The 12,170-nt window shown below is 44.1% G+C and overlaps 1 protein-coding gene across 1 annotated transcript in view; it reads right to left on the reverse strand.

Moving 5' to 3' along the window:
• MYO5C (myosin VC) overlaps nucleotides 1-12,170 on the reverse strand; it is a 425,456-nt gene that overhangs the window by 16,063 nt on the left and 397,223 nt on the right. Inside the window, exons 37-38 of the mRNA XM_077263765.1 lie at nucleotides 9,900-10,050; nucleotides 9,271-9,553 (exon numbers count right to left, since the gene is read on the reverse strand). Coding sequence (XP_077119880.1) covers nucleotides 9,271-9,553; nucleotides 9,900-10,050 — 434 coding nt within the window. The remainder of the gene's footprint in view (nucleotides 1-9,270; nucleotides 9,554-9,899; nucleotides 10,051-12,170) is intronic.

Below are 12,170 nucleotides of genomic sequence, written 5' to 3' on the forward strand. Positions count from 1 at the left end.
CACCATGGGATAAACTGTCCTAGGCCAAACTGTACATATGGGTGTAAAATAGCCTAGACCAAACTACACCCCTCCAAGCTACAATAAACCCCTCTATTATATGAGCCCTTGGAAATTAATAGATTTAAGAGGCCATTTTTGAATAACTGAAAACTGACTTGCACGTAGCGGGAAGGTATTTGTGTTGTTAATGACATGATGAAGATCGATCTTAGGGTACTGTCACACAGTGCAATTTTGATCGCTACGACGGTACGATTCGTGACGTTCTAGCGATATCGTTACGATATCGCAGTGTCTGACACGCAGCAGCGATCAGGGACCCTGCTGAGAATCGTACGTCGTAGCAGATCGTTTGGAACTTTCTTTCGTCGCTGGATCTCCCGCTGACATCGCTGGATCGTTGTGTGTGACAGCGATCCAGCGATGTGTTCGCTTGTAACCAGGGTAAACATCGGGTTACTAAGCGCAGGGCCGCGCTTAGTAACCCGATGTTTACCGTGGTTACCAGCGTAAACGTAAAAAAAACAAACAGTACATACTCACATTCCGGTGTCTGTCCTCCGGCGTCTCAGCTTCTCTGCACTGTGAGCGCCGGCCAGCCAGAAAGCGAGCACCGCTCTGCTTTCCGGCCGCTGTGCTTACACAGTGCAGAGAAGCTGAGACGCCGGGGGACAGACACCGGAATGTAAGTATGTACTGTTTGTTTTTTTTACGTTTACGCTGGTAACCACGGTAAACATCGGGTTACTAAGCGCGGCCCTGCGCTTAGTAACCCGATGTTTACCCTGGTTACCCGGGGACTTCGGCATCGCTCCAGCGCCGTGATTGCAACGTGTGACCGCAGTCTACGACGCTGGAGCGATAATCATACGATCGCTGCGACGTCACGGATCGTGCCGTCGTAGCGATCAAAATGGCACTGTGTGACAGTACCCTTACAATACAATGTGACTGGTAACAGACAGCAGTCATTACATGAGAGATTACACTGTTTTCCATTAAGTGCTTTTACCTGAGAGTACAGTTGTAATGTGATCTTATCACTTCACTGGTTTTCTCACCCTGTATCTGATTGGTTGAAAAGTGTGCAGATCTCTTTCTATCATACTAAGACACACACCGACTTTTAATGTGTAACTACTGAGAAGTGCGGTAGGATTCTTTACCTCCTTATATCTTTGTGAAAGTCTAATATTTTTACTGATTTAAGTTTTTTGGTTCAAGTAATAAAAGTCTATGTGTTTAAGATTTAAGTCCGTTACCTTCTCACATAACTTATCTGACAAACCTCAATCCCCAATAAGTAATTTTTGTTTGAGGGGTATAAAAATAGAGAAAAAAAACAGTCGGACTATTCATGAAATGAGTTCACCTACCCCCAGTTACATTACCTTTACAGTGGGGCAAAAAAGTATTTAGTCAGTCAGCAATAGTGCAAGTTCTACCACTTAAAAAGATGAGAGGCGTCTGTAATTTACATCATAGGTAGACCTCAACTATGGGAGACAAACTGAGAAAAAAAAATCCAGAAAATCACATTGTCTGTTTTTTTTATCATTTTATTTGCATATTATGGTGGAAAATAAGTATTTGGTCATAAACAATCAAGATTTCTGGCTCTCACAGACCTGTAACTTCTTCTTTAAGAGTCTCCTCTTTCCTCCACTCATTACCTGTAGTAATGGCACCTGTTTAAACTTGTTATCAGTATAAAAAGACATCTGTGCACACCCTCAAACAGTCTGACTCCAAACTCCACTATGGTGAAGACCAAAGAGCTGTCAAAGGACACCAGAAACAAAATTGTAGCCCTGCACCAGGCTGGGAAGACTGAATCTGCAATAGCCAACCATCTTGGAGTGAAGAAATCAACAGTGGGAGCAATAATTAGAAAATGGAAGACATTCAAGACCACTGATAATCTCCCTCGATCTGGGGCTCCACGCAAAATCCCACCCCGTGGGGTCAGAATGATCACAAGAACGGTGAGCAAAAATCCCAGAACCACGCGGGGGGACCTAGTGAATGAACTGCAGAGAGCTGGGACCAATGTAACAAGGCCTACCATAAGTAACACACTACGCCACCATGGACTCAGATCCTGCAGTGCCAGACGTGTCCCACTGCTTAAGCCAGTACATGTCCGGGCCCGTCTGAAGTTTGCTAGAGAGCATTTGGATGATCCAGAGGAGTTTTGGGAGAATGTCCTATGGTCTGATGAAACCAAACTGGAACTGTTTGGTAGAAACACAACTTGTCGTGTTTGGAGGAAAAAGAATACTGAGTTGCATCCATCAAACACCATACCTACTGTAAAGCATGGTGGTGGAAACATCATGCTTTGGGGCTGTTTCTCTGCAAAGGGGCCAGGACGACTGATCCGGATACATGAAAGAATGAATGGGGCCATGTATCGTGAGATTTTGAGTGCAAACCTCCTTCCATCAGCAAGGGCATTGAAGATGAAACGTGGCTGGGTCTTTCAACATGACAATGATCCAAAGCACACCGCCAGGGCAACGAAGGATTGGCTTCGTAAGAAGCATTTCAAGGTCCTGGAGTGGCCTAGCCAGTCTCCAGATCTCAACCCTATAGAAAACCTTTGGAGGGAGTTGAAAGTCCGTGTTGCCAAGCGAAAAGCCAAAAACATCACTGCTCTAGAGGAGATCTGCATGGAGGAATGGGCCAACATACCAACAACACTGTGTGGCAACCTTGTGAAGACTTACAGAAAACGTTTGACCTCTGTCATTGCCAACAAAGGATGTATTACAAAGTATTGAGATGAAATTTTGTTTCTGACCAAATACTTATTTTCCACCATAATATGCAAATAAAATGATAAAAAAACAGACAATGTGATTTTCTGGATTTTTTTTTCTCAGTTTGTCTCCCATAGTTGAGGTCTACCTATGATGTAAATTACAGACGCCTCTCATCTTTTTAAGTGGTGGAACTTGCACTATTGCTGACTGACTAAATACTTTTTTGCCCCACTGTATATTACCTTCTTAGCTCCTTTTCAGTCCCATGAAGCCTTCTTTCTGGTCTATTATTATTGACATTCTGGAAGGCCTGTTAGGCTGCTTTCACACTTGCGTTTTTGTCTGCAGCGTTTTTTGCACAAAAAACGCATGCGTTTTTTTTTCCTATATTTAACATTGAAAACGCATGCGTTTTTTTGCACATGCGTTTGGTCGCGTTTTCAAACGCATGCGTTTTTTGACTGCATGCGTTCATTTTCAAAAATGCTACCTGCAGTATTTTCTTGCGCGTTTTTTTGCCGCGAAAAAACGCATGCGTTTTTTCGCGGCAAAAAAATGCATTGCTGTCTATGTAAACGCATGCGTTTTTAAGCACATGTGTTTGTTTGCGCTAAAAACGCATGCGTTTTTATAGAAAAAAACCAGAAAACACACTAAAAAGTCACCCACCACCATCAAGGTGATAAAGGGATCCAAACCCTAACCCTAACTCTACCCCTAACCTCACCCCTAACCGTTTAATGAACATTTTCTGACAGTCATATTGCCACGTATTTAAGTGCCACGTATCACGTATTTCAGTGCCACGTATGCCACGTGCCACGTATTTAAGTGCCACGTGCCACATATATAAGTGCCACGTGCCACATATATAAGTGCCACGTGCCACGTATTAAAGTGCCACGTGCCACGTATTTAAGTGCCACGTGCCACGTATTTAAGTGCCACGTGCCACGTATTTAAGTGCCACGTGCCACGTATTTCAGTGCCACGTATGCCACGTGCCACGTATTTAAGTGCCACGTGCCACATATATAAGTGCCACGTGCCACATATATAAGTGCCACGTGCCACATATATAAGTGCCACGTGCCACGTATTTAAGTGCCACGTGCCACGTATTAAAGTGCCACGTGCCACGTATTTAAGTGCCACGTGCCACGTATTTAAGTGCCACGTGCCACGTATTAAAGTGCCACGTATTTAAGTACCACGTATTTCAGTTGCACGTATTTCAGTGCCACGTATTTCAGTCACGTTTAGGGTTAGGGTTAGGGGTAGGGTTAGGGTTAGGGTTTTCTTGTTTTTTCTTGTTTTTTCTTGTGTTTTCTTGTGTTTTCTTGTGTTTTTCTATAAAAACGCATGCGTCTAAAAAACGCATGCGTTTTACCGCGTTTACATGCGTTTTTCACACATGCGTTTTTTTTAAAAACGCATGCAGACAAAAACGCAAGTGTGAAACTAGCCTTAGAGCTCCCTCTGTGCCTTTAGACTACATTTCCCACAAGGCAATTCACTCCATTATTACCCACACACTCCCAGTACAAAGCACCAACCTTAGACTCCTTTAGGGTATGTGCACACGTCAGGATTTCTTGCAGAAATTTCCTGACAAAAACCGGAAATTTTCTGCAAGAAATCCGCATTTTTTTTCTGCGTTTTTTTCGCGGTTTTTTTAGCATTTTGCAAGCGTAATTAGCTTGCAGAATGCTAAAGTTTTCCAAGCGATCTGTAGCATCGCTTGGAAAACTGACTGACAGGTTGGTCACACTTGTCAAACATAGTGTTTGACAAGTGTGACCAACTTTTTACTATAGATGCAGCTTATGCAGCATCAATAGTAAAAAGATATCATGCTAAAAATAATAAAAAAATTAAAAAATGGTTATACTCACCCTCTGCAGACAGACGATCTCCTCAGCGGCGTCCGTTTCTATAGATGGTGTGGTACAGGACCTTCGATGACGTCGCGGTCACGTGAGCGGTCACATGAGCGGTCACGCGACCAATCACAAGACAGTGACGTCATCGCAGGTCCTGAACCACACCATCTATAGGAACGGAAGCGGCAGCATGCAGCGCTGAGAGGCGGGAACACTTCGGGGGCCATCGAAGGTGAGTATATGACTATTTTTTATTTTAATTCTTTTTTTTTGACCAATTATATGGTGCCCAGTCCGTGGAGGAGAGTCTCCTCTTCTCCACCCTGGGTACCAACCGCACATGATCCGCTAACTTCCCGCATGGTGTGCACAGCCCCGTGCGGGAAGTAAGCAGATCAATGCATTCCTAGGTGTGCGGAATCCCCGCAATTCCGCATTTTTAATGAACATGTTGCTTTTTTTTCCGCGATGCGATTTTTTCGCGGAAAAAAATGCAACATTTGCACAAGAAATGCAGAATGCACTGTAAATAATAGGAGACATATGTAAGTATTTTTTTCGCGTTTTTATCACGTTTTTATAGCGAAAAAACGCGAAAAAACCGCGAAAAATACTGAACGTGTGCACATGGCCTTAGTCTCAAGAAAGCTAAATTCCTGCCCTTGTTTGTACTGAGGTGGCAGGATCACACGTGACAGCTCTAAAACACTGGAGAATTTTTAAGGGGAAAAAGTCAGGAGTGTGCACCCCTCAAGCTACCAATCAGTGGCGGTGAGGTTACACAGAGCAGGAGGACTACTTGGCGTGAGACAACTAGTCCTCTAGTGATAATCTTCTAGTGAAAAAAACACTATTACTGATATTGAAAGTACATCAAGCAGCCCAGTAAGTGACATATTGCTGAAATCAGGGTCTCTGCCACTACATCATGCTGCTCTCAGATTAAATAGCAAAATCATGTGGAGAAGTTCCCTTTAACAGCATGTAAACTATGAAGTTTCTAAGCTTTACAATTATGTGTGCCCGAAATACTCTTTGACACAGTGTGTAAGGTAATTTAACCAATGAATTTTGAGTGCAGCTAAATTCTGGATCTACAATTCCCATGTGATGATCTAATACATCGTCATATTGGTCAGGTGACAGATACTTATTTTGGAGATCATTGGTCCTCAGTAATTTACATACGTACACAAAGAAATCTTACTGAACTATAGTATGCATCCATTTTAAATATTACTGAGCACATAACTGAATGGGGTTGTATAAAATCAGAAAAAATGGTCTGGATTTTTCCAGAAACATCACTCTTTTTCATGGGCTTCATGTGATTCATGACCTTTTTCTCTCTCACAAGCTTGCCTTCCTTGGCCTCACAGAAACATGGCTAACACCCTCTGACACCGCCTTCCCTGCTGCGCTATGTTACGGCGGCCTCCACTTCACTCACACCCCTCTTCCTGGCAACAGACATGGTGGAGGAATGGGTCTTCTCCTTTCTTCTAAATGCACCTTTAACCCAATCCCACCTCTACCCTCCCTTATCCTCCCCTCTTTTGAAGTCCACTCTGTCCTCATCTACTCTCCCTCCAACCTCCAAGTGGCCGTCATATACCGACCTCCAGGCCCGGCCACTGCCAATTCTCCACCTGGCTTCTTCACTTTCTCTCTGCTGACATTCCCACCATCATCATGGGTGACTTCAACATCCCCACTGATACCCCTCAGTCAACAGCCTCCAAACTCCTGTCCCTTACTTCATCTTTTGGACTTACTCAGTGGTCCTCCGCAGCCACCCACACAGACGGACATACCCTAGACCTGGTCTTCACCCGTCTCTGCTCTCTATCTAACTTCACCACCTCCCCTCTCCCTCTATCCGACCACCATCTGCTCACTTTCTCATCCCTGTCCTTCTCACCGGTCACCCATGTGCAGCAACATGCGCACCCCCGCAGAAACCTTTCACACCTAGACTCCCACACGCTCTCTGACTCTATCCTACCACTGGCATTTATATCCTCACTCCACGACACAGACACTGCCACTGCTTTCTACAATGCCACTCTCGCATCAGTTATTGACACGGTTGCCACTCTCTTTCATGGCAGAGTGCGACGTATCAATAGACAACCCTGGCAAAATGACACCACTAAAAAGCTCCGGCAACTGTCCAGGGTTGCAGAGCGGCATTGGAAGAAAACACATTCGCAAGACGACTTCACTGCATTCAAACAGGCAACAATCGCTTTTAAATCTGCTCTCACCTCTGCTAAACAGGCCTACTTCACAACCCTCGTATCTTCCCTATCCTACAACCCCAAACAGTTATTCAAAACCTTTAACTCCCTCCTCCGCCCCCCACTGCCCCCTCCAACCTCCCTCATCTCTGCTGAGGACTTTGCCATACACTTTAAAAATAAGATCGACCAAACAAGGCAAGTCTTCATTGTTCAACCACCACAACCCCCTTGTATACCACACCAATGCCCAAACCCCATAACCTCCCTCTCCAAGATCACTGAAGGGGAGCTTAATTGTCTCCTCTCCAAATCGCACCTCACCACCTGTGCCCTTTGACCCCATCCCACCTCCTCCCCAACCTCACCACCACACTTATCCCTTTCCTAACCCACCTATTTAACCTATCACTAACTTCTGGCACCTTCCCTTCTGCTTTCAAACATGCCACAATCACGCCTATCCTTAAAAAGCCAACCCTCGACCCAACAGCTATGTCCAGCTATCGCCCAATATCGCTGCTTCCATTCGCTTCCAAAATCCTGGAGCAGCACGTCCATGCTGAACTTTCCTCCCACCTCTCATCTAATTTGCTCTTTTACAATCTACAATCTGGTTTCCGCCCCCATCACTCAACTGAGACAGCCCTGACCAAAATCATTAATGACGTACTTACAGTCAAAGCTAACAGACAATACTCTGTACTCCTCCTTCTAGACCTGTCCTCTGCTTTTGACACAGTTGACCACTGCCTCCTACTACAGATCCTCTCCTCCTTTGGCATCAAAGACCTCACCCTATCCTGGATCTCCTCATACCTTTCCAACCGCACATTCAGCGTCTCCCACTCCCACACTACCTCCTCATCCCACCCACTCTCTGTTGGAGTCCCCCAAGAATCTGTTCTAGGACCCCTACTCTTCTCAATCTATACACTTGGCCTGGGACAACTCAAAGTCCCATGGATTCCAGTACCACCTTTATGCTGATGACACTCAGATCTACCTTTCTGGCCCAGACGTCACCTCTCTGCTGTCCAGAATCCCGGAGTGTCTATCAGCCGTATCCTCCTTCTTCTCCTCTCACTTCCTCAAACTCAATGTGGACAAATCTAAACTCATCATCTTTCCTCCATCTCATAGATCTTCCATACCTGACCTATCTATTGCAATTAATGACATCATGCTTTCCCCCGTACCGGAAGTCCGCTGCCTCGGAGTAACCCTTGACTCTGCCCTGTCCTTCAAACCACACATCCAAGCTCTTTCCACTTCCTGTTGCCTCCAGCTCAAAAATATCTCCAGAATCCGTCCTTTCCTCAACCGACAATCTACTAAAATGCTTGTGCATGCCCTCATCATCTCCCACCTTGATTACTGCAACATCCTTTTCTGTGGCCTCCCTGCTAACACCCTTGCACCTCTCCAGTCCATCCTTAACTCTGCTGCCCGACTAATTCATCTCTCTCCTCGCTACTCCTCCGCTTCCCCCCTCTGCAAATCTCTTCACTGGCTCCCATTCCGTCAGCGTATCCAAATTACTAATACTGACCTACAAAGCCATCCATAACCGGTCTCCTCCATATATCTCTGAACTAATCTCCCGATATCTTCCCTCGCGTAATCTCTGGTCCTCCCAAGACCTCCTTCTCTCCTCCACACTTATCCGCTCCTCACCCAATATCCCCAATCCTCTGGAATTCTTTGCCCCAACAAATCCGACTATCAACCACATTCGGATCCTTCAGAGGGAACCTGAAAACCCACCTCTTCAGGAAAGCCTACAGCCTGCACTGACCCTGCTGCCTCCTCACCACTACCGAAGCTACCGCCGCCTCACCAACACCGGAGCTCCTACAACCCTCAACCTATTGTCTCCATCCCCACCATCCTGTAGAATGTAAGCCCGCAAGGCAGGGTCGTCAACCCTCTGTATCAGTCTGTAATTGTTAGTTTGCTTACTGTAAGTGATATCTGTAAATTGTATGTAACCCCTTCTCATGTACAGCACCATGGAATCAATGGTGCTATATAAATAAATAATAATAATAATAATAATAATAATAATAATGGGCTGTATATAGTTTTACAGCTCAACTATTTACATGAAAGTGTCTAAAGATGCCATGCTCAGCACAACCCCTGAACAAGAGTGGCACAGTTTGTGGGGGAAAAAAACAGAACAGAAGACAGACCACCTAAGCTATGAAGTATTGTTAAACTGAGGTGCTGTACCTGAGAACTATACATACACAAAAGATAAAAATATAAAGTGCACTGATGAGAAATTATTTCTCTAAACTTCGATCAGATCATACAAGCTCATAAACCTTTTACAAATCATTTTTGATTTTGCATTTAACACAATGAACTTCGTACCTTATTTGCATTCCTTTTCTACATGAGCACATGTCCTTCCGCAGGAAAAGACTATTGAGCGTGACAGTGGAAATCAGGAAGAAAAGCTGCTTTACAGTCTGCTTCTGGAGCTCAGCATCCATGCCGTGCTGACACATAGTAGTGTAAAAATAACTCAGCTGCTGGAGTATTGAAGTCATGGTATATGCATCTGTATCGTCTATACTGGACGAACGCTTGCGGAATCCTGTAGGCTTTGCCACCGATATCCCGTGAAGGCTTTCATATTCCAGCATCCCAGGCACTAGAACATAATGCATGATACATCTACATCACAATCCAACTACAGTGCCTCGAAAAGTATTCATACCCCGAGAACTTTACAACATTTTTCACATTAAACCCACAAACATAAATGTTTTTTATTGTTTTTTTATGTGATATGCCAATACAAAGTAGAAAGTATTGAAATGATATCGAAATGATAATACAGTTTTCTAAAAATTAGAAAAATATAAATCTGAAAATTGTCAAGTACATTTGTATTCAACCCCCTGTAGTCCGATACCACAAAATAAAATCCTGGAAAACTCCATGAGTTATGAATACTTTATCAAGGCACTATTACTAGTTTTGGGTGTTTTCTTTACCAATCATCGGCTGCAGATTATTCTCCATCACAGTGATGAATTGGTGGTAGATCCGAATTGCCAAATCACTGATAATCTGCCTGTATTCTGATAAATCAAAGTTCTTTAGACAGTTCTTATTCTGAAGTGGAGCATTATATTTCATGAACTCCTGCAAATAATAAATCATGCAACAATATTACATTTACTTTTTCATACAGATAGTGCTGTGGACATTGTATAATTGCCTGAAAATCACATATAGAAACTAATACAAAAGAGAAGAGGAAATACTTCCCATATAAGTCATTTAGACTAGACACACACACACGTACACATAAAAAGTGGCCAGGGATGGATTTCTTTGCAGCACAATGCGCTCTTGCAATAGCAGCCACATTATAGGAATTTATGGCCAGCTATGTGATCAAGTAATGTAAAAAAAATTCCCAGAGCTGGGAGACAAAGTATACAACAAACAGTGTAATGTAATGGAGAGATAGCGGCCACCTCATTATGTAAATGTCTAAGGCTGGTTTCACATTTGCGGTTGTGTCCGCAGCGTTTCTACCGCATATATCCGCATGCGTTGTGTATTCCTATATTTAACATTAGGGACGCATGTGTTTTTGATTGTTCGCGTTTTGCCGCGTTTGACGACGCATGCGTCGTTTCGTCGTTTGCGGCTTGGCGCGGAAATGCAACATGTAGTAATTTTTAGAAGCGTCAATTTGCCGTCTGGAAATGCATGCGGTCGATTGCGCAAGGATTGTGGCAAAAAAACGCATTGCTGTCTATATGAACGCATGCGTCTACAAGCACATGCGTTTGCTTGCGTTCGTGAACGCATGCGTTTCAAAAGATAAAAACATGTCTAGACACTGATAAGCCACCCCCCACATACAAGGTGATAAAGGGAGGGAGTGGACATTTGCAGGTCACTACTCAGCAGACACTGAAGCAGACGAGACACAGGCTACATCTTGGAGGAAAACAAGACACTGAACAATGTGAGTATATCCTAGCCAATGCCTTTATTTTCTATTTTCTGTCTCTACATGTCCTAATTTCTTGCATTTCTTTCTTTCTACATGCATCAGAATGTCTTCTTCTCCTTCTTCTGATGAGGAGCTTCGTCCTGGGCTGTCGGAAGTCGAGCATGTCAGTGAGGTGAGTACTTGCCTCGTCAGATTGGTAAGTATTCACTGTCACATCTACACATGTGACAATTTGAATTTTTCATTTTTTTAGAGCTCTTCTTCAACTGCGGAACAGACTGGGCAGGAGCAGCGGACGCAAGGTCGGGTGGAAAGACGGCAGCGGGTACGTATACAAGGCTGACTGTTTACTGTATCCTCAGTGTAATATTCTTGAATCTTCATTTCTTTCCATTCCTATTTCTTAACTTTTTTCTTCTGGAATCCTTTTGTATGTTGACTTTCATATTCATGCCATTTCTCAGCATCTTTTTTCTTTTTTTTCCTTATGTTAATTCACTAAACTTTAATGACTTTATTCAATTTTTAGGTTCCACAACAGGAGGATGACCTAATTGAAAATGACCTCCTCATCTCCCTGGTCCAGGAGCGAGTCCCGTTGTGGGACACCCGGGATCCACTGCACTCAAACAACGTCACGATCCGGCGCCTATGGAATGAGGTGGCCAAAGAGATGTGGGATGGCTGGGACAACGCCCCGACTCGGGTCCGAAATGCATTTGGTAAGTATTGCACTGCAGTGTGAAGCAGCAGAGACCTTGGCCGTGCTCACTCGACTGTGTGTGATGAAAGAAACTCTCAGGAGTTTCTGTCATCACACACAGTTGTGTGAGCACGGCCAAAAGTCCTTTTTCTGACCATATATATATATTTTTTTTAACAGTGGCCAAAGTCAAAACAGGTTGGCGTTCGATGAAGGACAGCTTCAACAAGGACCTGCATCAAGAGAGCCGTGTTCCCAGTGGTTCAGGAGCAAGGATCAGAAGATACAAATACTATCAAGTTCTGGCATTTTTAAGACCGGTCCTTGCCCAGAGAACGTAAGTATTTATCACGTGCATTAGGTTGTATTGTATTGCCATAATCTGTATTTTTATATTCCACAGGATTTTGCGTCTGGTTAATTTTTGGTATTAATTTTCTTTTTCCTTTTTTCACAGCACATGGAGCACAACTGTTGGCCCAGGTTCTGGAGCGGTCCTTCATCTGACAGCCACGGACCCGTCCCAGCCATCCAGCAGCGCTGCAGCAAGTGGGCCTTCCACACTAACTGGAGACCAGGGAGCTGGTCCAT

This window comes from Ranitomeya variabilis, chromosome 5 (assembly GCF_051348905.1).
Source record: "Ranitomeya variabilis isolate aRanVar5 chromosome 5, aRanVar5.hap1, whole genome shotgun sequence".
Taxonomy (NCBI): domain Eukaryota; kingdom Metazoa; phylum Chordata; class Amphibia; order Anura; family Dendrobatidae; genus Ranitomeya; species Ranitomeya variabilis.